Source organism: Crotalus tigris, unplaced genomic scaffold (assembly GCF_016545835.1).
Source record: "Crotalus tigris isolate CLP2741 ecotype Arizona unplaced genomic scaffold, ASM1654583v1 scf7180000017980.1470182205:1502881, whole genome shotgun sequence".
Taxonomy (NCBI): Eukaryota; Metazoa; Chordata; class Lepidosauria; order Squamata; family Viperidae; genus Crotalus; species Crotalus tigris.
The window spans coordinates 1,172,251-1,199,686 of NW_024096756.1; the positions used below are offsets into that span (position 1 = coordinate 1,172,251).

At 37.1% G+C, this 27,436-nt stretch overlaps 1 protein-coding gene across 7 annotated transcripts; it reads right to left on the reverse strand.

Annotated features, from left to right (window-relative positions):
- Positions 1–558: 558 nt before the first annotated feature.
- UBXN2A (UBX domain protein 2A) lies at positions 559–27,284 on the reverse strand. Of its 7 annotated transcripts, none has more exons than XM_039345883.1 (8): positions 18,064–18,149; positions 15,116–15,166; positions 13,311–13,378; positions 11,506–11,632; positions 8,930–9,039; positions 7,978–8,115; positions 6,014–6,172; positions 559–3,680 (listed from the first exon to the last, which is right to left on the reverse strand). In XM_039345883.1, exons 2-8 carry the CDS (start codon positions 15,116–15,118, stop codon positions 3,485–3,487), a joined length of 801 nt encoding a protein of 266 aa, XP_039201817.1. In that variant the 5' UTR covers positions 15,119–15,166; positions 18,064–18,149; the 3' UTR covers positions 559–3,484. The 7 variants fall into 7 exon arrangements, with proteins under 7 accessions (XP_039201817.1, XP_039201819.1, XP_039201821.1 ...); XM_039345885.1 differs by lacking the exon at positions 18,064–18,149 and adding an exon at positions 17,944–18,035; XM_039345887.1 differs by lacking the exons at positions 13,311–13,378; positions 18,064–18,149 and adding an exon at positions 27,133–27,284.
- Between the last annotated feature and the right edge of the window lie 152 nt (positions 27,285–27,436).

The window sequence follows — 27,436 nt, forward strand, 5'->3', positions numbered from 1 at the left end:
ATTTGATTATTCTAAAACCCCAAAAAGCAATGTAGTAGCATACTATGAAGTTGTATCTCATACATGGTTTTTAATTTAAATAAAGTGGATGTTTTTGATGAGAGGTCCTGGTTGAAATTAATACATAGATACATTGCATTCCAGTCAACAGATTCATTTCTACATGTGTATATTGATGAACAGTGTGTAGATAAAATAAAACAAGATGTAAAGATCAGTTATTTTGAGAAACATTATACAGAACCAGAAATAGAAGACATCAGCATCCTATACTGATTAATTTTATAGTCCACATTATTCTGTGCTGTTAGAGTTTTATGCCTTCAGTTTTTAAACAATGTATAGAAGGTATAACACATCAAAAGAGATGACCTTTCAGTTTCCTGAGACACAGGGACCTACACATACTGAATTGTATGAATGCATGTTTTTATGTATGCTGATATACAAGTTAGCATATTGCTGTTGAGATTTCAAGCATATTTCATTTTTAAGTGGTTATCTGCATGTGTAACAGTCCGTTTACAAAGACAATCTATTTCACACAGAAGTAGGGAAGTCTGTGAACTTTGCAAAGTTTTAATGCTTTTAAAGAATGTTTAGGTTTATTTCATTGCAGGAATTTACAAATAAAAAAATCCCCATTGGTCTGCATCAGTAAAATCAATTCTTACACAAAAGAAGATACTAACAGAAATGAAATTATGTACCATTTCAAATTGTGGAAGTATATTCCATATTGCTTTTTGCAAAAAAAAAAAATGAACTTAGAGGATCATAACATTTATTATCAACTAGTTCTGTGGTAAAACATTTAACCAGTTAAAAAAATAGGCACACAAATCCATATATAAAAATATATAAAAGAATGCTTCAAACTCTTTTTGGTCTAAGGATGATATTAGTCAGCTTTGGCTCTTAGGTCCTCCTCTTGGTCACTAGCTAGAGGTAATTTGCAGATGATAAAGACCCAGATCATATACCACACAAAGCCTTATTTTGCTTTACTTTGGGTTATTAATTGGTTCAATTCAAAAAAACCCAAGCATTATACTTAGTTTGAATCCATCAGGGTCTCTGACATTTAGCCTTGGATGTAAGAAACCCCTTGGTATCCAACAAGGCCCACTGCACCATTATCAACCATTAGCAGGCCATCATAACTTACACTAAAATAAAAAGTGTAGGAAAAAGATTAAAAAACGCAACCCCCACAAGATTTGGGTAACATAAAACATAGTTGTCTAGAGACACAAAAATACTGGATGTATACTTTGCTAGGCTAGGACTTGTTCAATAATGTTATGTTAGCCATAACCAGCTAGGTTCACACATCATTCTTATAAGTTACAAGTCAAAGTTTATAAGAGGCCTACCACAATAAGGGAGAAAAATTTAAATTGGTTGCATATCCAGCCATGTCAAAAAATAATAATACTTTTGCCCAACAAACAATGGAATCCACAAATAAGGCCAAGTAATATATCCTGATGGTAAAATCCCTTTTCTGAAGTATTAAAAGAAGTGCAATAGGCATTATAATTTGTTTGATGCCTTTGTTGCAGCACAGGTGGGAGAAAGGAGGCCTTATTTCTGAGATGGATCGTCAAAGAAAAAATGTCCCAGCTGCAAAACTGGCTTATACTCTTTAATAAAAAAATGAAGATGATAGCAGGGGCAGACTTAATTATTCAGCTCTTACTTCCTGCTAGCATGGCAGGACCCAGGTTCAAATCCCGGTGCTGTTCTTATTGTTTCTGAAAGTGACCTTGCTGGGTGTCCAAGAGCAAGACATTTTGGAATATAGATCGTTGAGTTATGCACAGAAGGCAAGGTGCGTTCTCTGACTTGCCTCTTCTTCCAGGCCATTTCTCCTGATCAACAGCCATGAAGAATTAGGATTCTGCCCAATTTCCTTATCCCCCTTTCCTTTGGATATCAGACCAGATTAGAATTTTTCAAGGGACTATTACTGTTTCTTCTACATCCAGCATTTTAAAAATGTTAGGTGTAATAAATTAATAATTAGAACAATCTTGCAGGTAGGACTCAATAATATAGTTCCACTTGATAACCTCACCTCATCACACCAACATGATTAAAAACTCTAAAATCACCAGAAATACCTTTTTGACAATTTGAGCTGGTAATTTCATAGAAGTGTCTTTGCAGATTTTTGGCTACAGTACAGAACAGGTTTGCCTCTTCCTTAGGGGATTTTGTTTCTTAAATTCACAGCCTACCCTACACCTCTGGGATTCCCTAGCAGCTTCCCATTCAGGTTGTAACCAAGGCTGATCTTGCTTAGCTTCCTAGTCCAGATCTGGTCATTTACCAACACATTTTAAATGATGAAAACTCAGCATTTTATATGCTAAACCATCTGCCTCTGAATCAATTCAGACATGCAGCCCTAATACTGCACTTAAATCAGCTTCATTTCTTAATGGTTGCTTGAAATATCTTCTCAAAGTTTGCTTTTATTTAGAAAGCCAAGAGGCAGAAGGCTTGCCTGTTAAAGCTGAACTTTGTTTCTGATATAGTAGGCAGAATCCTTATTTATTGCTTCAGTCTCAAAACTAACAGTCGAAACATTCCTCAGAAGTAAAGCAGTAGAGCTTAGTTCTAAATAAATAATTTGGGACTACAGATATTGTATTTCTTTTTAATGGCATAAAATGCAATTGAAATTTAGGTCTATCCAGAGGTATGCCCATATAATTAAAGTGGAGTTAATACATGCGGAATTATGTCCACATGTACAGTCAGATGTCCCTAGCATACACACTTATTAAAATAGTAAAACCAAAATCACATCATAAGCTCTGATCCTTTCGTATGTGTGTGTATACATACATATGAAAGAGCTTGTGACATGATGCTGCTTTAGTCATTTGCTCCTCTGATATCCTAAAACATAACTTGGGAGACAAATTTTTCAAAAGAAACAGTCATTATGCTTAAAGACTGTTTACCTGTGGTGTTTTTCTGTATATATAAAATTTATATATTAATTTGTGTCACTATCAAACAGTAGCATTGATAGAATAAAATATATCAAACTATAACATAAAATAAACAAGAATGAAGTCAAATTGTGCTTTCAAATTTTTTTCAACTTCAAACTTACAGAAGTGTTCAAGATTTTCCCTAAAATGTTCCTTTACTGGTGACAGAATACCCAGTTCAGGAGGGCTGGCTCTACTACTTTCTAACAGGCTATTTAAAACAAACAAACAAAAAACTTTGGGGTAGCTTTAGTGCAGCATATATTGCATGCTCTTTCAAAGCAGCACTGTAGATATCACATAAAACACAGAAATTACTGTTACTCATAAGTGGAAGTGATTCAGCTAAAATCGCTCAACTAACAGTTGGATGTTCTACATTAAAAGAGTCACAACTGGGGACCTATTGTGTGGATATTGTCTTCCACTTTTCCAAGACCTTTCCTGCAACTGTTCTTTCTTTTAGGCAGAAAATGCTAGGAAGAGAAACTCCGGAAAGGCTCAATATTATTTTTAAGTCTTTGCACAACAACAGCATTTTTTAAGTTGGCTTCCTCTAGTGTGAGAGATTCATTCAACAACTCTTGAAAAGGAAGTGATGTAGTCAGGGTGAAAGGTCTCCTTCCTTGATGTCTCTGGTAATCAATTATGAAGTCTCTGATGTGGCTTATTCTAAAAAGGAAAAGAACAAAAATTAAAGTCTGATATTTGAAGTCATTTTTTTGAAAGAACAATGTCACGGAGTCATGGCAATTAGAAGAAACAGGTTTTGAGCAAATCAGGACCTTCACAAACACCATATAGGCGTACGTTAAGTTCTCCTATAACTAGCACTTTGAACTACTTTTGTCATTACGCATTTTAAGCTGTGCAGCCTTGTTCTTCCCAAACTAACTTCTTTCACAGCAATAGCACTTAAACCAGTGGTTCTCAACCTTTTTAATGCTGCGACCCCCAACTGGTCGTAAGTCGAGGACTAAACCGGTCAAATGTTGAGGACTAAACCGGTCGTAAGTCGAGGACTACCCAACCGGTCGTAAGTCGAGGACTTTCCCTGCCCGGGAGCGCCGCGTATGTGTGGTGCTGCCCCCTGCGCCGGCTGAGGCGTAGCTGGCAAGCGGCAGACACGGAGCAGGCTGACCACCGGCTGGGCCACCAGCTGGCCCAGACCAAGGGAGGTAAGGCACCCGCCGGAAAAGGGAAAAAAAATGGTGGACAGCCTTGCTTGGCGACCCCCGTGAAATGGTCGATCGACCCCAAATGGGGTCGTGACCCATAGGTTGAGAACCGATGACTTAGACTAATATACCGCTTCATAGTCTTTAAAGCACTCTCTAAGCGGTTTACAGAGTCAGCATATTGCCCCCCAACAATTTGGGTCAGGGGTGTCAAATTGCCAGCCCACAGGCCTGACGCGTCACGACAAAACTGCCTACCCCATTGCCGGCAATGGGGAAAAAGCTCTGATACATCGTGCGATGTCATGTGACGTCGTAAGTTTGACATGTCTGATCTTGGTCCTCATTTTACCGACCTCACAAGGTGGAGTCAACCTGGAGCTGGTCAGGATCAAACTCCTGGCTGTGGGCAGAGTTAGCATGCAATACCGCATTCTAAGCACTGTGCCACCATGGCTTTTATGGTGTATTAAGTATAAAAAAATCATAGTGATGTAAGAATAAATTTGTTCAGGTTTTCCTGACTGTATGTGATATCATGAAAAGAAGTGCTCTAATCTCAGAATGGTTATAAGCATTATCACATTGCATATCCAAATAAGTTGTTAATCCTCTGACCCAAATCTACAGTTTTTCTGTAGATACTAAAGGGAGGAGGATAGCCTCTCCCAGCCTGTTGTTCTATATCAGTTTATTGTTCTATGCAGGACCTTTAGTGTCCTGTATATGGAGGACAGCAGGTTTGGAAAAACCAAGTGTGGATTGTTCTTTATAGTCAGAGAGTCGGTTTATTCACTGGTTTCCCAATCATAGTAATTTTGAGGTATGTGGACTTCTACTTCCAGAATTCTACAGCCAGCATATCCATTGATAACAGTTCTAGGAACTGAAGTCAACATGCGTCAAAATTGCTGTAATCGGGAAACAATGCACTAATATCTTAGAGAAAAATCATCAGTCTGGAATAATGCAACTCCACTAATGCCATGTATTTCTATATGTCACACAATCCATATTAATTAAAAATCACCTTTCCTGCATAATGTAAGATATAAAGAGAAGGAAAAATGAGAAATATAACATTTATATGTCTCGATATTTAGTGAATTGATAGAGAAATCCAATAGATGTCTACTCAGAAATAATTCCCATTGAAGTAACATAGAGAAACACAGTTTAAAAATACAATATTTTGCAACACTGGATCAAATCTGACTCAAGCATGAAAAAACAGAAATACAACTTCATTAACTGGACACAAATCAAAACAGCTTTACCTTACAGTAATTTGGATTGCAGCTGTGGCTTATTCAACAAATTAGGGCTAAGCAAATTAAACCTAACATAAAAATCTTGCCAAGACAATCTATTCTGACATAAGATTTCCCCGAAGTTTTGATGCTTTGATTCAATGTGAAGTGAATGGAAAATGAATGCAGCATGCACTGAAGCTCATTTATGTCATAATGGCTGTACCACTTTGCTTAACAGTGTGTTTTCTTTTTTGGATTTTTTTTTAAATTTACACTATCATTTTCACATATACTTTAAAATATTTATCTAGGTTTTGTCCATGGCTAATGTTGAAAAGCTAACATATTTCATGGCTCAGTATTCAAAACAAATCAATGTTTTAAAGGCACTTTGGCTGTAATCTAATACTTTCTTGGAAGTCTGCCCTAATGGTTGCAGTAGGATTTCATTTCTAAGTAAATATTCTTAGGAATAGCTTGGTGGGCTGTAATTTGTCTTGAAAGGAAGCAAATATCCTGTAAACTGCACAGTATATTGTAAAAAATGAATTCTGTTAATGTGATCTATTCTTACCTATGAGAAATATTGAAGTTTTGTACTATCCTTGCTCCATCTGCTAACCAAATCTGGATTCTAGTGATAGGTTCTGAATTAATTAGCACTACTGTTGGTTTTCTCTCTTCAGTTTCTTCAACTTTTTTTTTTACTTTGGAGATTATTCTAGGTGTAGCACTGGAAAATAAAGTTTTAATCGTATGAGATTATAATGCCACTTCTTTCTAGATAATTTCTCCTCTATGAGCTACGTAGTTAAATATTACCAACACATAAAAATGAATAACAAAGGTATCTTTACAGAATACTTGAAATTAAGCAAATGTAATAGGGCTGAGACTTCATTATCAGAGAGGCAGCAACATATTGACTGGAAAGCAAAAAAGTATATTTAAGGCTGAAAAAGAAACTCAAAAGAGAGGGCTGAGAAAGGTTGAGCCTGAGCCAACATCTGGTTGGTTTGGGAATTAACTGTTATTGTGAACCCATCCAATTGTGTTTTATTTAGTAAAGCATGTTTAGACAACTAAAATCTCAGTATAATGTGCATATCAGTGAACAACCTGTGGAACCTTTGTGCGCTTCTACTTTTTTTTAAAGTGGAATAATCTCTCTTAGAATTGTATTTGTTCATTATTTTTACCCCTTCTTATCTTAAGATTTGGTTTTTCATTGTGTTTTTTTTTTAACTGAAAGGTAGGATATGTATCTTTAAAATAAAATATGAAATTCAAATGCATGGAAGTAGTAATATGGCAACATACCTTATTTTATTACATTGAATTGTAAGATTCTTATAAGTCTGATACACCTGTTGAAGATTTTTGAACATGTAATTTCCATTCTGCTGAACTATAACTTTACTCTCAAAGAGCAACACGCTTGCAGGCTCTAACTTATTTCTTATACATTCAATGAATGGAGAGTTTAGGCCCATTATTTTCCTTCTTACAACAGTATGCTATATTTACAAAGGGATACATGGCAAAATTTTTAAAAACCCAGCAGAGATCTCTACAATGACTCAATATGAATAAAATTCAATATATCCTGAAACATAATGGTGAGGACATCAAATTATGTCAGTTTTCTCCAACATGATGTCTAAGAAGCCAGCCTTGGGTTAGGGAAAGGTAAATAAGATTATCAATAAGGTAAAGACAATTAATATTAAGGAAGGATGCTAAGATATCATGTGAGCAGTTATAATGTACAATTTGAAGGGAATTTATCTGGAGGTAACTTAATGAGAGGGATAAGTGGACTATTGTTATGATTCTTGTTGATATTCCTGCATCTCTTTCATTTGTCAATATTATTAAACTGGTTATTTTGTACTAAGATAGGATATTCAGTAGAAAGGCAGCAGTATTTTCAGTTCCAAATTTGAGGCAAATGTTCTTTATAGGTAGTCCTTGACTACAACTATTCGTTTAGTGACTGTTCAAACTTCCAATGGCACTGAAAAGTTACCTAAGACTGGTCCTTGCACTTATGACCATCTTAGTATCCTCCTGGTCACGTGATCAAAATTCAGAATCTTGGCAACCGGGATACATTTACAATAATTTTAGCATCTGAGGGTCAAGTGACCCACCATTTGTGACCCTCTCAGCCACCTTCCCACTAGCAAAATCAATGGGAGAAGCTGGATTTGCTTAATGACCCTGTGATTCGCTTAATAACTGCAGTGATTCACTTAACAACCATGGCAAAAGTTGTGAAATCAGGTATTGTGGCAACAGTTAACACAACAAGCCTGATAACAGAAATTCTGGTTCCCATTGTGGTTGTAAGACGAGAACTACTTATAGAAGTCTTCTTCAAAATCTGGAAATGCAGGCGCCATCTTATTCACATTACGGGATTTACTCAAGAGTAAACAGGCATAGGATTGAAGCAGAGGAAGAATGAAAGAAAACAATCACCTTCATTCATTTCACAAGCCAGTTTCAATTACTAAAAGAATGAAGCTGCCTCACCTTCCTAACCGATATCCTGGTCCAGAGAAAGGATGAAATACTGCCTTCGGCGACGTATATAACTTATCCTTCTTATCATCCATCTTCACATCCACCTCTTCTTTGTCACAGATCTTCTGTAACTCAAGAGGCAGCTCCCTAAGAGAAATACAGAGCATGTCTATTTTTGTATTTGGAACACAGAGACTATTGTTTTGATTACTTGAAACCAATACAGGTAGTCTGCGACTTAAACCATTTGTTTAGTGGCTGTTTGAAGTTACAATGGTACTGAAAAAAATGATTGTTTTTCACAGTTAAAAACCACTGCAGCACCCTTGCGGTCATGTGATCAAAATTTAGATGCTTGGCGACTGGCCCTATATTTATGACAGTTGCAGCGTCCCAGGATCATGTGATCACCTTTTGCGACCTTTAGACAAGCAAAGTTAATGGGGAAGCCAGATTCACTTAACAACTGGGTTACTAATTTAACAACTGCAGTGATTCACTTAATAACTGTAGCAAAAAAGTTTGTAAAAAGGGGCAAAACTCAATAACTATTTTGTTTAGCAGTGGAAATTTCAGGCTCAATTGTGGTCATAAGTCGAGGACTACCTGTATGTCACAGTCCAACGTTTTGGTTTCAGCTTTTTCTCCCCATTTTTTCCCATATACTGTACAATAATGAAGCATCTCCATATACCACAAGACCAGGTTTGAATTTAAACGTCAACGTATCATATTATGGCCATTGAAACAGCCCACCTATTCAGCAACTATATTACAAATAAACATAGAATGCCATTGTATTAGTTTGTCTTTCACATATCTCAAAAAAGGGGTACCCTTTAAAAAAAATAATTTGGATTGATGCACATTTTGAGTAGACAGTGCATCCACCATGTTGCCCAAACTGGGTAGTCACTATAGAGTGTAATGTGCAAACTCAATTAATACAAAGCCAACTTGCCCCTTTTTAATGGAATCCAAGAAGCACCGGTTTGCAACATCTGTGTAACTTCGGAGTTCACCCTCATTTACTGTAAACCCATTTTTCCATAATGTAATAACTGTATCAGCCTATAAAATGAAAACACAAATTATAGTTATATCAAGAGTTGAGCTACACCATGTATGCAAGAATAAATGTATAAAGGTATAGTAATATAAACATACGAGCAATACATCCAGACAAAGAACAGTCCAAAAGCCTGTATACATCTTTATTTAATTTTTATGTTTTTTCTTCTGCTGTTTTTAGCTCTGTATATAGCTCTGGGAAGGGGGGGGAGGGTTAAGGGGTGGTGGTGCAGGGAGGGTGGTGGGGAGGGATTTTATTGTAAAAACTTTATAAAAATTTCAATTAAAAAAAAGCCTGTATACATCAACATTTTCCACTATGCTTTTTGATGCTTGTAAACTTTCCTTCCTTCTATCACACGCTTTACTTCACTCACTGCCTTCTGTTTATTTATTTATTAAATTTATATGTTGCCCCTCTCACCAATAAGGCAAGTCTGGGCTCCTAGCCTATCAAATTCATCCAAGTGTGACTTATGGCCTCTGCTTCTCCTTAACCCATTCACTCTTTCTTCGTGTATTTATTTTTTCAGGTACCAACACTTTTGTATTTAATGTACCTACATTCCTCACTTATTTGTTCTTGAGTCATTCTCCTGTATTACCACCGATGTTTCGGAAATAACCTAGCTCTGCTGCATTCAACTTACTCTTAAGTTCCTCTTGACATGTCTCATTCTTGACAAGTCTCGAAGTGTCTCGCCAAATAATGTAGTGGGTAGAAGCATAGATAAACCTCGACTTACAACCACAACTGAGCCTAAAATTTCCATTGTAAAGCAAGATGGTTATTAAGTGAGTTTTGCCCCATTTTATGACCTTTCTTGCCAAAGCTGTTAAGTGAATTACTGCAGTTGGGTTAGTAATATGGTTGTTAACTGAATCTGGCTTACCCACTGACTTTGCTTGTCGCAAAAGGTCATCACATGATGCTGGGGCCATCATAAATATGAGTCAGTTGCCAAGCATCTGAATCTTGATCATGAGACCATGGGGATGCCACAATGGTCGTAAGTGTGAGAAATGTAAGTTACTTTTTCTCAGTTCCATTGTAACTTTGAATGGTCACTAAATAAATGGTTGTAAGTTGAGGACTACCTGTAATCTTTTATACATTTTCTCTTCTTCAAACAAGCATGAATTCCTTGCAACAAATGATACACTACCCACTATTTTTCTACCAGCATTTGTTTACATGTAGTTGTCCCTTAATGACAATAGGGATCAGAATCTCAGTCATTGAGCAAAGTGCTGATTAAGTCAGATGTCACATGACTGCTTTGCTCAACAACTAAAGTCTCAGCACTAATGGATGCAGTTGCTAAGTGAACTTGCAGACTGTTAAGCAAACAGAATCCCAAGTAAGGAATGCAAGGTGCCTGGGGAGGGGGGGGGAGACTTAGCACAAGCCACATACCAATATCTCTCTGCTCAGGGTCTGAAAAACCTCCCTGCTGAAATCCTAGAGCAGGGGTAGGCAACCTTGGCTCTTTTATGACTCTTGTATGAATTCTGGGAGATGAAGTCCACTAGTCATAAAAGAGCCAAAGTTGCCTACCCCTGTCCTAATTCAAGCCTATAGTATTCATTTCATCACACACTTTCCTAACTCAACACACACAAACAGTAACTTTCAGTTTCACATTCATGCTCAATGAAGCTTAATGACATCAAGAACATTAATCTAGTCTGCACACTCTCTGGCTTCACTGTGCTTCCCAAATGTTGCTCACTGAGCAACATAAGAGCCGAGGTGGTGCAGCAGTTAGAGTGCAGTACTGCAGGCCACTTTAGCTGACTGTGTTCAGCAGGTCAGCGGTTCAAATCTCACCGGCTCAAGGTTGACTCAGCCTTCCATCCTTCCGAGGTAGGTAAAATGAGGACCCAGATTGTTGGGGGCAATGTAAAATATATATACATTGCTTACTGGTGTACACCGCTTAGAGAGTGCTTACACTTAAAGCGGTATATAAGTCTCATAAATAAATAAATAAATAAATAAAAACACAAAGTAACAACCAGAATTCTACCAAATACCTTTTCCGGGGACGTTTATCAAATGAATTCCCTTGTAGTTTTTGCATTAATTCTTGCTACTTTCCTCTTTGGTAGGAAAATAGTAAGAGAATTCCTCCAATTGTCATCCGTAGATGCACTTCTTCACAAATATATTGAACACCAGCTATTTAATCCTAATCTGACCCAAGTCAGAATCCAAATAGCACATAAATCCAAATTGTGGTATGTTTTAGCCTGTTACCTGGCATAAACTCTGTTGTGCATATCTCTGCTTAACTATCCCCCCCCCACTTATCTTCTTTTTCCTACTTCATTTTGCTTTCTTTTTTGGGGGGAGCTGACTTTGTTAGTAGATTTCAGGAGAAAATGCTGCCTAAATAAAAACTGTTACAATTTTTAAATAACTACCATGTCTTGCAACCCCACATCTATTTACTTTAGACTTACCTTGGCATGCTCTGAGCATACAGCCCCAACTTTCTGAGCTTTTTTAAAAAGGTTATCAACACAATCATCACAATTATTCTGCTCTGTACCATTCTGAATTTGGCCCTCAGTTTTGGGTTGGCAAATCCTGCAAAGTAAGATGGAAAACTCACCTAAAACAATTTTGTTTGAATTAAACATGGCCTATAGGTTTTGGTAAATTTGCTTTTTACAGAACTGTTAAAACATTTCAAGAATATATCTATGTGCACTATATCTTTAACAGAACTTAGTTAAATAAGACATTCCAGATCAATCCAAGGAGTAATTTCTCAATTTCAAATTCAGTTCTAGTAATCATGAGGGCATTGTGTTGGAAAAGGCTAATCTAAATCATAAAAGCTAGTCACTTTCTCTCTGCCCACCCCACCCCACCCCACCCCACCCCACCCGGTTGTTGTGAGGAAAATAGGAGGCAGGAATAATAGATATGCTCACTTCTTTAATTTATATACAAAAAGGAGAAGATAAAAATCTCCTTCTCTAAGACAAACAGAATCTTTTACCTGACACACAACAACTGTTCCCCCTCGTCTAGTTTAGTGTGTCATTTGTTAGACCAGAATCTCTTTATATATTAATAGAACTTAAATTAAGCTCAGAAAGCATGTGGATTATAGTACTGCAGGACTACAAATATTTCTATTGGGTTAAAAAATGTTCTTTGCCACTGTAGATACATCTGGAATGAAATACCTTCACCATGCTCCATGTTGTGTGTGGTGCCTCTAAAACAAAGCTGTTAAGAGAATTCAAACATTTATCTAAAAGATGTCTGTGGATTCACAGTACTGGAGTCAGCCACCACCAGTCACTCAGCCCTTTCCCAAGAAAGGAATGACAAAGGCTGGGCAGCATGGAACCCCCAAAGTCCCTCAGCTCCAGTAAAGTGCTTTGTGGCCCATGCTATGTTTAGTGCCATCTGTTGAGCAACCCCACTCCTTCTTCTCTGATACTTGAACCACAGCTCTGGCTGCTGTTGCCAGTTAATATAGTGAATGCTTTGTGTTTTCTACTCTAATAACTGCAGTGGATGCTGGCTGTATCAGTTGGACATTTCTACTGAAAGTTTCCTGCATGCTTATTTGGGGCTTATAGACTGTGGCTTCTGGAAGCCTTGCTCAGTTAACATAAGATCTCTGTCTCCGTGTTACATAATAGGACATAATAGTATAATTGCTGGAACTCCTTATTTACCATAGTGATGTTTCTAAGGATGTTGAGAAGATCTGTCATTTCAGTTAATTTTTAATTTTTCTCCAAGACACTGCATATGGCAGACTTTGGTCTCCCTGCTATATGATGTAGGGTTGTCTCATAATCATTCAAGCTGTCAGCCTAGCTACCACAGTTTTCATTATCTCACTACAGCACCATATAATGAAGCAATTATCTTGACTGAAAAAAGATTGAAGTTGTACTCATGCCATATATAAAAAAATCCTTTAATTTATTAAAGCAGTGTGACAGAATGAAGCAAAAGAAAAAGCAAATAATCTTTTTAAGTTTGCTTGCTAGCATATGTGTAATCATGCTAAATACTAAGAAAATATTTCCTTCTCCTAGAAAATATAGTTACAGTTATCAAGAGGATGGAAACACAATCTGTCTTTTCTTAAATGCAGAGTTGTTTTTAAAAAATGAAACCTTCTCCACCCAAATCTGCAGCCAAGAGCAGCTCCATTCTTTAATGGCAAGTATAACTCAATAATTTATTATGAAGGAGAAGAATTAATAATTACTCCAATGCAAATTATATCACTTGCCTAAGTTGCAGCTGCAGCAACCAATTCATTGAGGACTGTAGAAGGCATTGAAAAGGAAATCTACTGCTCTGAAAAAACATTTAAAAGTCAGCTGAACAATAAATAAAAGAAACAGAAACCTTAACTAATAAGTAATAACTGAGGAAAGCTTTCTCATTCTGATTACATTCCCATTCAGATCAAATAGTCTACCAGAGGTCAACTTACACAGTCAGCCATTATGAGATTGTGAGCGTTGAAGCCCCAGAAATTTACAGGACACTAAATTGGAGAACGCTATGCAAGTCTTTTTTAACACACAAAAGCCTAACAAAGAATAATAAGAATATTATCTTCTTAATCTAAATTTTAAAAGCAGTGTTAGAGCATAATAAGAAATTATACTTTTGGTTGGAATTCTTATGCCATCAATACAATCACTGTTTACTAATCCTCAAATATTTCAATTCTTACCTATTTCAAAATCTTATCTCTTTCTAGATTTAGGCAGTTAATCCTTGCTTAATGTAAAAGTAATTGCACAACTGGTCTTCCACTTATGACTACTGTATGTCATGTGATTGCCATTTGCAAGCTTCACAGACGGCTTCTGACAGGTATAGCCAATAAAGCTGGCAATAAAATCATGAGTTGTGGTCAAATGATGACTCACTTGTGACTCATTTAATGACTAAATGGAAAGTGATGGTTTAAGTCCATTGCGATCACATGATGTCTCAGTGACAAGACTTACTGATCCCAAATGTGGTTGTTAAGCAGATATTAATTGTATCTACAGAAAACTTGATTGCTTCTGACACAGTGAGACACCAATACCTCTATACACTTTATCTCTTCTGTGCACATAAAACAAATACAGAGAGTTCTACCCTCCACTCCTTTCCATCTGTATTTTAAACATGCATGGACACTTCAGATATTTTTTTCAGGTATTGACACAGCACAGAACTCTGCTGCTTGGGAGTACTCATGATAAGCTAACACTATGTGCTAGGTGGAAAAAGGTAAGATGTGGGCTGAATGCAGGCATTAGCATGGCATCAAGTTCACAGACTAAAGTGTTTTGAATTTGAAATGTCTTAAGTTTTAAATGAATCGTTTCAACTCTGCAGAAGTGTTCCAAGCTGGAAATGGCTCCATTTAGAACTGATATGGCAAAACAGGATCTTTTCAAGCCCAGAATACTTCTGGAGTAATTCTGGAAGACTGTCACCAAGGCTGGAAGAATACTATTTGAAAGTGAAACAGCTGTTTTGAAATCAAAGGCTTTTCACACCTCTATCACAAATCCTTTGGAGTGTAACTATTTGATTTGGACTGCCCAATAAAAGAGGGATTTCGGTCTGTATTATCCTCACATGTTTACAAGAATTTATCTGGGCAACTCCTTTTGACTTCTGTGGAGTTAATTCTTCTTCTGTATTTATTCATAATAGTCATCCCACCATGTGGTATGTTATATTACAATTTTGGATGTGTGGGATGACAAGTATCTTCTTCCAATGAGCATTGCTATTGATTTTGGATATCTTCACTTCCTTATTAGGCTAAAGAGTAATCCTTCCCTAAAAGCATCTTCTCCAAAACTGATAACAGTTAACACTGGTGGGCTCTCCAAAACAACTGACTTAGTAGCAAAGCTTCAGAAGACTGAAGCATCTACTTCAAACTTTAAGTCCATTCTAAACAACAGGGTAATACTAATACTAGCCACATACTTTACACAGAAAACTAGCTAAAACATATGCCTGAGATTTTATTAGGTTTATTAATAAGCAAGAATCAAACTAGTAAAATCTACCTACCATTCTGGATTCAAGGTTTCAATCTTGTCAAGTTCTTGCATTTTCTTCCACCTAATGTTAAAACAAAATATTACCATCATGAAAGAGAACAGGTTTTCTAATTCCCAAATTTAAACCAATTAATTATTTACATGCCTAAGTAATCCAAGACAGGAAGTGAGCCAGTTTCTTCCCAATTCACAATGTACAGAAGTCCTCAACCTACAATGTTTGTTTAGTGACCATTTGAAGTTACAACAGCACTGGAAAAAACAGCACTGAGTTATGACCATTTTTCACACAACCGTTGTAGCACCCCCATGGATACGTGATCAGATACTTGGCAACTGACTCATATTTATGCAATGTCCCGGGGTCATGTGATAATCTTTTGCGACATTCCTACAAGCAAAGTCAATGGGGAAGCCAGACTGACTTAACTGTGTCACTAACTTAACAATTGCAGTGATTCACTTAATTGTGGCAAAAAACTGGGGCAAAATTCACTTAATTTCTCAAATGTTTCACTTAGCAACAGAAATTTTGTTCTCAATTGTGGTTGTAAATCGAGGACTACCTGTATTTGTTCTGGAGTAAAATGGCAGACAATTAGGCCTCTGGTAGTTGCTAACTATACAAAGGACCAGATTTCCCTTCCCTAGTTTAAATTGTCAATAAAAGTCAAATTGCCCCAACAGCATTGAGAAGCTACTGGCACTCCAAAGTGTACCTTCAATGCAGCTAAAATTCCAGTTCATAAAAATATATTAAAGGGAAGGTTTAAACTAGCATGATGGTCTCTGAGTAATTTTGGCAGAACAGACAAAAATCTGAAAGGAGCAAATATTTCTTCATATAATTATATTATGCGACTGTATAAGCAGATAGATAAAAGTGAAGAAAATGCTTTTTTAACAGTTGGGGACAAAAAAAAGTTTAATAATCCAATGCAATATAGCAGTAGTGAAGTTTCAGTAATTCTAACATATTATAACATCTTTATCCTACCTTTTTCCTAAAGCTTTCAATGGGACTTTCCTATATTTACATGTGCATTGCCAACCATATAGGCAGAAGTGAGAATAATTGCACATTACATAGAAACAAATTAAACTGGCACCAAATATGTAAATTAAACCATCTATTTTGTAAATAATGGTTATAACTGAACATACTTTATGAACCCATCCAATTATATGTATTCAATAAATCATTGTTAAATCATAGCTAAGGACTCCTGTGCAACTCAGTGATGTGGCTTAGGTCATACTAAGTCATGATTTGTTTAATCAATAAACATGGTAAGCTAAACCGTCTAGATATGTTATAAATTAGCCAAAACTAATCACATACATTAGCTTAATTCTATGCAGTGCATGGAACTACTTTTAAGATACTGATTTATACTCTGCCCTTCTAATCTGGTTAGAATCAGAAGCTGCTGAGAAGTCCAGGAGTTTGACCAGATCCTCATACAGTTTTCCAGTACAGGACATCATGACAATCAAAGAAATGGTCCAAAGCCCTGTTTTTCTAATAACAGTAATGCATTTTTCTGATTATCAAGAAAGAGAGAAGACACTACTGCACAAAAGAAAAAGGATGAACTGCACCCAATTAACAAGGAACAAATGTACAATGTTTTTGGTACAAAACCAGCTAAGGTTCACATAGTATAAAACTGTAGAGGGAGATAAAGAGCAGGACACTGATGGTATTAATCTATTTATAACACAGCACAAACAAAATAAGCAGTCCTTCTATACCTTAACAATCCAAATATACTGAGTGTAACATTTGATAAAACAAAAATGAAGGGACCAGTGCCTGTAATGTAAGCTATTGTTTTTTAATCTTATCTGAATCTTAATGCTTTAATTCCAGGCATACCTAAAACAATTAAGCATTTGTCAAGGATCTTCCTTACCCCTGTGTCACACTATTATTCTTTCCCAAATGTTACCATCTTAGTTTCCTAATCTTTCATTGCCAACAACACACAATTAACTCAACCATGGTTTACTGAAGAAATCCAGCTTCTTGGGTTTGCAGACCCACCCAATCATAAATTATCCTGGCCATCATTTTCCTGTAGTATGATACAGAATTCACATCAAAAGTCTACAATAATTTTGTAATCTGCATACTAAAGATATTTCTCAATATGGATTTTCTTTTTTCTCAGGAAGGCTACTTTGGCTTTGTTTCTGAAGAACGGAAATCAGAAAGAACTTGGCGCTTGTTCTAAAAACACCTATACAGTTACGAACTCTCCAGAGGTTGCTTCTAAGTGATGCTTCTGAATGGATGATAAAGTGAATCAATACATGTCAAAGAAACGGGGCGAGGAGGTTGTTCTTATACTGCGCTGCACTACCTTTCATTTACGCGTATGTCATCCAATAAACCACAGTTGGATAGCGGCCAAAGCCACACAAACAACATTGTGTGGCTTTGGCCGGTACAACATTGTGGTTTAGCACGATCTGGAGCCAAGCTACATTTTTGCAGAATCAGCACCCTTTTAAAGAACTTGGGTCGACCACAAAAAAATTACAGCGTTTTGGGGAGGCGCTAGTAAAAACGTCAGCACCACTCGGGCGCCTTCTTCTCGTAGAAACCGCTTAAGTTACCACCAGCTGGGCGCCCAAACGCCCGACTTCCCTTCCCCACCCATCTCCGAAATAAACCGCTGCTTATCCTGCACCCGCGAAAGCACCCACTCCCGGCCTTCCCAAGGTGGAAAAGAAAGCTCTTCCCACTTTCACGCAACTTGATCAAACCCGTGAACTCCCGCGGCCGGTCCAGGTATCGAGAGAGCTGCCCCTCCTTCTGCTACTGGTACTAACTTTCGCGCTCCTGGGCTTTCTTGCCATAACGGCTCTAGTCCCGCGAATTCCGCCCCAAGCTGCGGAAGACCGTGGCTGCTTTTCTAAGGCCGGTGCGTCGCTCCCTCTTACGGTACTCACCTACTTCCCCTCTCCAAAGGGGAGAAGCCGGCGGCCGCCACTCTTGAGCTATTTCGAATCGATTGCGTAAAGCCCCGGCGACCAGCGCGTCGGGCTCTTTTTCCGCCCATAGAGGGGAGGACCTTGCTGGCTCTTATTGAACCAGAGGGAGGAGCGGGCTGGAAGTTGTTAGCGGCTTCGGGTTATTCCTACTGTATTGTCCTTGGCAGCGGCAGCAGCAGCGCAAGTTGAATGCTCCGGTGGCTGAGTTTGGTCGCGCTTGCAGAGATGTGACAGGAGCAGCTCAGCTGTTGGAAATCGTCTGTCTGCTATTCTAAATACCAATAGGCTGGGAGGAAGCTCCGTGGAGCACGGCGGCGTTGTCTTCTGAGAAAAGGGTTCAGACGGTACAAGGGCTCAAGATATAGATATATATATATATATATATATATTTAAAAATCATGTTTAATGTGCGCCGGTGTGTTCGCAGAAAAAAAAAGTGACAATAAAGATTATCTTATCTTAAAACGGCTCAAACGTTAAACGTGCAGCATCGCAGTCGCTTGCCCATGGAGCTTGCAAGAATGAAGAAGAAACCACCGACCTTTGTACAAATTGAGTAAAGCGCATGTTTTAGGCGTTAGCATTGTTGACGGGTTGGTTGGGTGGCGACTTTACTATTTCAGGTTGGCACTATCCCCTCTGCAAAAGGAATAGTTCACATTTCAAACTAAGTGGTGGTTTGTTTAACTATGGTTTCTTTAATAAATCAGTTGGTCGGGTTCATGGATTATGCCATGTCAAAATCTGACCACATTATGATTTTAACCTGTGAATACTCATTATTGGTAAAGGACTGTGACTGAGTAAAAGGGCTGATAAAGGCTCCAGTCTGAAAGCCAGGATGAGGCATAGATAGGCAGGGCATACTGTATTGTTGTTGTTAATTGCGAAGTCGTGTCCGACCCGTTGCGACCCCATGGACAATGTTCCTCCAGGTCTTCCTGTCCTCTACCATCTTCTGGAGTCCATTTAAATTCACACCTACTGCTTCAGTGACTCCATCCAGCCATCTCATTCTCTGTCGTCCCCTTCTTCTATTGCCCTCAATCTTTCCCAACATTAGGCTCTTCTCCAGTGAATCCTTCCTTCCTCATTAGGTGGCCAAAGTACTTGAGTTTCAACTTCAGGATCTGGCCTTCTAAAGAGCAGTCAGGGTTGATCTCTTCTAGGACTGACCGGTTTGATCGCCTGTTATAGGGGATGATCCTGCCTTTTTTGAACAGTGGAGCTCTTTCCTAAGACAACAGGAGAGGACGAACAGGGAATAAACCTTATACAGATAGTCTTTGACTTACAACAGTTTGTTTAGTGACCGTTCAAAGTTATAACAGCACTTAAAAAAGTGATGTATGATCATTTTTAACACTTGCAACCATTGCAGAAAATTAATATACAGCTTGACATAACATGGCTGGTTTTTCTATTTCTAGTAGGCTTGCTTAAATTTAAGTTTTAGGTCATTTTTTAAAAAAGCTTATCAATGAGGCTATTAATCAAGATTTTTATGAACTGTAGGAAAAATGCACTGAAATGGGCTGACCTATTTTAGAAATGATATAAGGAAAAACATATTTAGTTCTGATTCATTTAGTTACAGGAATACTATCTGCTTGCCTCTTTTGGGTGTATCCAGTGATTCCATCTGCTCAGTGCTGTTTTGGAAACAACTGGACATGCCATCCATTTTTTAAAGAAGCATGGTTCTCTGTGGTGCATGCTTAGGATGGTGTATTATTCTCAACTACATCTTACCTTTGAGGATGGCATTGTGTTTTCTATGTAACAATATCTTCTCTTGACTGGTTATCATAACAATCCATATAAACAAGAAATCAAAATATGAATTTTAAATTGTTTAACTTAACATGTTTGAACGTCTGCCACTTATAGGATGAATGTGCCTTAAGCAAGAATTAGGGATGAATAACTGCTGGCTGACTCAGGACTGCCTCATTGTTTGTGTGGTATTTAGTGAACCACATTACAAAAGTTGGAGGGCAAGAATTTTCAAAAGTTTTAAAGGGTAAAATGAGTGTTGCAAGCATCTGCAAATGTTAATGCACTGACATTATTCTTTAAATCCTCCAAGGTTTCCCCAAACATGCCTCAAATTTTGACTCATCTCATTTGGGGATCAGAAAAAAGTGATGGACTGCTTGCAATCTTTAAGGCACAAGTTTTGTATACTTTGTTCTGGTTTGAGTCACTCCAAGTGTTTTGGACCATGATTTCTATAAGGCATGCATTGGACAAACTAGTAAGAGTTAATGAAAATTCAGGTTTCTGCATGATAATAGATTCTTCATCTCTAATTTTTACATACACAAATAATCTAATGTTTGTATTCTGAAATCTGTGACAATGAAGGGTTAAAAACTGGCAAAGTTATATTTATTTTAATATTCCCAATGAACATATGCCATTTTCTTTTCAAAATTGTTATAAGACCACTTTGTTGGAGGTTGCTGGTGGACTAACAAGGAAGATGCCATCACCATACCAATTCTGACTTTACTCTTATTTTTGTACTTAATATTTTTTGATATTTTTATATTTATGATTTTAATTGTAAACTGGCCAGGGTTGCTTTGCAGACTGAGATGGGTGGCGAAAATAAATAAATAAATAAATGCAAAGTATAACATTCCAAGAAGTTATAGAGAACCCTAATCCAAAATTCTGCAAGCCTCTCACACCTTGGCTAAAACCTCATGACCTTTTCTTCAGAAAAGTAGTTGATGAAAAATGGGGTTCAAAGAAGAACAAAATGGAAATCACTAAGAAAAACACTGACACTTGTCTCAAGTTTGTCAGAAAGCATTTGAAAGTTGCCAAAGACTGTCAGGAGGAGGAATGTTAAACAGATGAGAAAAGTATGGAACATGAACACTGTTTGTATCAGAGAATTTTACAGGAGAATACTTGTCTTCTATCATATGAAGTGCAAGTAGATTCAAGACAGTGACCCCAGACATAAAAGCAAGTTTACAACAGAGTAAATAATGAAGAACAAAGTCAATGTTTTAGAATGTCCATTAACACTTTGGCAGGACTCAAAATGAGCAGTTTATGCTAAGAAAACCTCAAATATTACTTGATTGTTAGAGAAATGGGATTAAATCCCCATAGATGATATATGATCACCAATTCCAGGAAGTGCGTGCATGCAATTCTTGCAGCTAAACATGACGCAATCACTGAAACTAAGGGGCAATTGTTTTTCACATTGGTCTACAGTGAGCTAGATTATTTTGTTATGAAATAAATAAAACAATCACCAACATTTGATGTTACTTGTTCATTCAGACTCAAATTTTATATCATTAGGACCCAACAATGCTTTAATAAATAAGTATCAAAATATATAAAAACTTAACAATTCCAAAAGAAGGAAGAATACTTTTTCATACAATTGCAGATCTGATAAATTAACGCAGAACCATGCCATATTATCAAATATCTATTTAAGAATAAAAAACATAATTTATTTTTTCTCTAATGCAAATATCTGCAATGATGGGAAGTTGCTTGTGGGATTTTTTGTTGTTGTTGTTGTCAATATGCAGTATTTGATCAATATGTTGTATTTTTTCTTTTTACAAATTGGTTATTCAGCATATAAGGGACCCTGTGCAGATGTAGAGAAAAAAATCCATAACTCTGACTTCATTTCCATTTGTAACAGATTATACATCTGTATCTCTCTAAGGGACTTGGGAAACTGTAACTCTATAAATTGCTTAAATTACAACTCCTAGGCAATGGTGAGGAATACTGGCAATTGTAATTCAGCGATACCTGCCATGATCTTGTTTTAATGCATCCATTTTGTGATCCCAAATTCACAATTTCATGAAATCAATATATCCATTAGCCACAGAGAAACATATTACATTACTTTCTTTAAAGGTGAAAAATCTTGAAGATAACACATGGTCATTGGAAGTTTGTAACGTTTGAGCTTATTTACAAACATAAATAATAAACATAAACCTAGCATCACACGTCTGTTGATCTGCAGCTCCACACTCTCCAAGATTTATTTTTCTAGCCGATAACTTTGTTATATTCCATAACTTAGCTAGACCTTCTGTTGTTTCTTTTCACCCAGGACTCAGTTACATCATCCTTGATTAACTGGGTAGGGAAACGAGGATATCCCTTGAGATATGTGGAGGAAGTCTCAATTTTTTCAGAATAATTAGTCTCCCTATTAAAAGGTATTCAGCACTTTTGCAAGGATTATGAAGGGAAATATCAATAAGCAAAAAGTTTGGTTCATTAATTTTCATTTACAAAATCCTTTCCCCAGATCTGTTTCAGTCCCCTATGCTGGTCAAATAGCAACTTTGCAGAATTAGTACCACAAATGATTGAATATTTTCTAACAAAAGGATTCTAACAAAGGATCAAAGATTTACACTGTAGTTACAAAAAATAATGAAAATCTGACATAACACGTAATTTTCCAACTTGAAATTTAAAGATGCATCTGTTTTGAAACAAAATGCAAACTGGATGCAAGCAGGACAAATATTGACCAATGGCTAAGAGTTCCAAGGCGGCTTAGAAAATGATATCTCCCTTCCCCATATGTTCATAATGCTTTTATAGGGATTCCAATCCCTCTGGGTGTTTTTTCAATACATATGACTAGTTTTTACAGAACATACGTTATAGAATTTCATGTGAATGAAGTTCAAAAAAAGAGAATGACGGAGAGGGAGAGAAAATAAACAATGACCGAAATCCTATCTCTCTGCAAGAGAAAGACAACATTAAATAGATGGTGTCACTGAAATTTCTATGAATTTAGATTTTTTTAGTAATTTAATGTTCAAAATGATTTACAGTATATACTCCTCTCTTCCCAAAGCAATAAAATATTGTATCTAATAGTGAAAAATACCATCTCCCCATATGAAAATAAGAGTAATCCTTACTAAAGCTTCCTGACTTCCCAAAATTGACACTGAGAAGACTCAAAATACTGTGCAAAAAAGTTCAAAGGAACACAATGATTAGGAGTTAGTGAAAATAGAATGCCTTGGGGTACAATAAGTCAAGGGTTTTCCAATAACCCAAAATCACTAGATAACCATTTAAAATATAAAACAAAATATAAAACCTTAAGAAAACAAAGCGACAACTTTAAAAGTAATCCATAAAAATATATATTTTGCCTACAATTTTATTTGGATATTACATTTCAGTTGGTAATTCTGCAACCCTTAGAAAGTTTGTGTGTAGTACCATTGTTTTCAGGGGAGCAAGTGAGATGGTTGATTCATATATACCTGAAGAACAATGAGGGAAGGAATTGCCGCCAGAAGTCCTTTCAAGGATTATATTCTGCACACTAAATGTAGTAGTGTCTATATCAGTTCTCAAAAAACACAGCCAAGGACTTTCTGCATAGGGAAAGCATCAACTGAGCATTTTCTTAAGTATGTTATTTTCTCTCATACAATATTTTTCAATTTTATGCAATAACATACAGCATATGATAAACTCGGTTTCACTTGTTTATTGTTGAAGTCTTTCTGAATAGAAAAATAGAAATGTATTTTTTTGAAGATAACTTACGAGCTTTTCATATTGCAAAATGCTGATACACCACTGCATTACAAATTGCCTTTGGAAGACTGCAGTGGCCAGGGAAAGCATGTATAAATAAATAATAGAGCCCACATTCAAAGGGAGGGGGGCAAACAACTTAGAAAAAAACCAGTTAGGGAAAATAAAAGTTCACAGCAAAAGAAAGAAATGCTGCTGCTTCTTTACAAAGGAGCTGGATTAGGTCCTCCAATCCTTTATAATCTGGAATCTTCACCTATTTGCCACATTATTCTTGGAACAAATATTTCAACTATAAAAACAGAACTGGCAATGTTTACCTCTTTTGGTTTGATTCAGCATAAATTTATTGGATGTGACTGATGTTCAAAAATATGTATATCTACATATTTTTATGATGAGGAGGAAGTTTTAAGAGATTCTGGCAGAGGCACCAAAGGGTTTATTGCAGCTACAGATTTCTAGGATTCTTCCAGGGCCAACTTTGCACCTGCAGCATGCCCTGCAGGAAACAGATTCTCTGCGAATACACACAGAGCGATGCATATAGGTAGTCCTCAATTTACAACCATTCGTGACCGTTTGAAGTTACAGCAGCACTGACTTATGACTGTTTTTCACTTACAACTGTGGTAACGTGATCAAAATTCTGCCCCCTTGGCAACTAGCATGTATTTATGAAGGTTGCAGTATTCTGGATTCATTGGATCACCTTTTTGTGACCTGACAAGCCAAGCCACTGGGGAAGCCAGATTCATTTAACAATTACTAACTTGTTATTAACAATTACAGTGATTTGCTTAACAACTGTGGCAAGAAAGGTCATAAAATGGGGATAAGCCTCACTTAACTGTCTTGCTTAGCAACATAAATTTTGGACTCAATTGTGATCATAAGTCAAAGGCTACTTATATATGTATTGCATTGTTTTGGACAGCCTCTAAAAGTTGGAAGTGGGTGGCGCTGTTGTTCACTAATTCTGCCCCTTTCTAAACAGGTGGTTCCAATCAGTGGTAGAGATCAGACCCAATGTTCTTCAGCTGTATAATGCTGTAGAAACCAAATGCTGTAACCCAGGGGTGCCAAACTGCCGGCCCATCGGCCGGATGCGTCACACAGAAGCCATGCCCACCCCAGCTTCGGCAAGGGGGAAAAATTCACGATACATTGCGACATGTCACATGACACAGCGAGTTTGACACCCCTGCTTTCACCACTCTCATTTTATTCCCAGTTGAAGCCACTGAGTGAGGCTGCTGTCTGACACAGCTGATGATACTTAATAATAAATCTTGGCAAATAGTTGTTGATATTGAGGGCCTCACCAGAGGTCTAATGGCTATTAGAGTTGGGTTGGGGAAGAAAGGCTCAGATATAATCTAAAGAAGATGGAGTGGTTTTGGTTTCAGACACCATCCCATTCTAGACATTCAAGATGTGTCAAGGTATTGATTTAACAGCTAACCAGCTTATGTAATGTAAGATATTGACTCAGCAGGGTCTGTGTCTCTTTAAGAATCTTTGTATAAAGGGAAGGCTCTGCTGATGTGTTCTTTCTCTTCTGTTTCCTGCTGTTACTGTGGTTTGTTGGATCCTACTGTATTAGTATGTGTATGTATATTGTTCCTGGTGTATGATATTGTAGATAGTGTAAAATAAGCCACCATTTACTATAGACCATTGTTTACTGTGTTTACTCCTGGGTTATCTCACACAATAAGACTGTGCACGCTCTGACAAGATGGGTTCATGGTCCTAGGTGGAATTGGCTTGTAACCTTGGGATTCTCCTAGATTTACAGCTTTTGCTCAGTGAGCATGTGGTAGATGTGATTAGAAAGAGTGTATCTCCATCAGGTCTGTCATTTACAACTGTTCCTGGAATGGGAAGGTCATCCAAACTGCTGAAATGTGTTCTATGTGGGGCTGTCAATAAAGGTAATTTAGAAACTACAGGTCCAGAATGTGGTAGCTTCAGATTTTCCAGTTGGCTTATGGATGCAATTCAAGGTATTATCTTCATGATTCAGCACATGAATATATATATGGGATTATATATTCCCAATAGTAATTTCCCCTCCAACCAGATCTGGTAAATTGGCTGTTTTCAAGTCCATTTGTTAAGGGAATACCATATCTAAAGACCATAGAAGTGAAGCTTCTCAACATAATTCCTCCAGATAACTGGATGGCCCCTTCCCTCCTATTAAAATATAATTATTCCATCAAGACTTGGGGGCTGGAATGCTATAATCTTGCTACATTATACTGTATAGTGAAAAGTCTTTTGATTTGTTTATATTATATTATTTATATTGGTGTAATATAGGTTATGTAATATTGATTTCTTTTCTTTATTGTACTGTTTTCTACCCATTTTATGGAAGTTGGAATGTACATCACTCAGTCATTAGAAGTCTGGGAAAATAATAGCTCCATTCTTCCCCTTTTCTCAGCCTGCTCTCCAAATAAGTTCTTTGCCCATACTGGATAGTGTGATGAAAATGGGGAAGGTAAGGTAAGCCTTCCCCCAACAATCAATTATTTGTTATTCAAAGACTGCTGTTGAGAATAATCAGCTAATCCTCCTAAAATGAAGGGAACTAGGCCATTCAAAAGTCCTGTGAACAAACCCAAAATTCTCAGGATACATGCCTCAAACAACTTAAAGCAGTTTCTCCTAGCAGGCTGACTAAAAATTATGTTGCCTTATTTGGCTATATTCACCCAAAGCATTAAGCAATGTATGGTTTTTTAATAAACCACAATCAGATGGATTAATACAATATGCTAAATCAGAAACAAGCACACCATATCTTGGCTTAGCACAGGGGTCTGCAACCTTGACAACTTTGTGGACTTCAGCTCCTACAATTCCTCAGCCAGTATGCTGAACTGAAGTCCACAAGTCTTAAAGTTGTCAAGGTTGCAGACCCCTGGTTTAGCATATTGTATGAACAAGCAGAAACAAGTTTCACATAATTTTAAGATTCAAGAAACTAGCTGAAAGGGAACCTGAGAACCTATCCTCTTGTTCCCTTATGCCAGAGTGGTTAAATTTTAAATAAAATTTAATAAAATAAATTTTACTATGACTTAATGCCAGATAAACTCCCACACAGCTTCATTCTTAATTTAGGAACCAAATTAATTTTATTAACTATGATTGGAAAGTAAATGAAAGGCGATAACATACTGGTGCAAAATTTGCTATGCAAATCCTTATTTTGTATAAGCTATTTTTTTTAAGTTAGTAAACAAAATATATTCGACTGGAGTTTTATAGGCAGAATTTTGTGAGTAAATTTCGGGGAGCGCAACATTACTTCAGGTTAATTAGCAAGAAGCACTAACATCGAGATATAAACTTCGGTGCTCTCCAGGTGACAATCCTTCCTATGGATGGAAGAATCAATGGAGTGAAACGTGTTAACAGATTTCCATTACTTACGGATTAAAACATCCTTTTCTAAGAAGAAATCCTTTTAAATCGGATTCTCCACTTTCTCCATTCCGAGAAAAGCAAATATTGAATCACAGTTAGTTACCGTTTTTCAAACCCAATTTCAGGAATTCCGTTCAGTCCCAAGAAGCTCATTCCTAAGGAAGCAAAATCCTCCCACCTTCCTCACCTTCTTTAATCCCGCCCCATTTAAAACAACCATAGAGCACGCCATTACAGAGCGCCACAAGTATTGCATCACGCATAGTAAACATCAGAGTGTTCCCTACAGGCACCTCCGGCTTAAAACTTG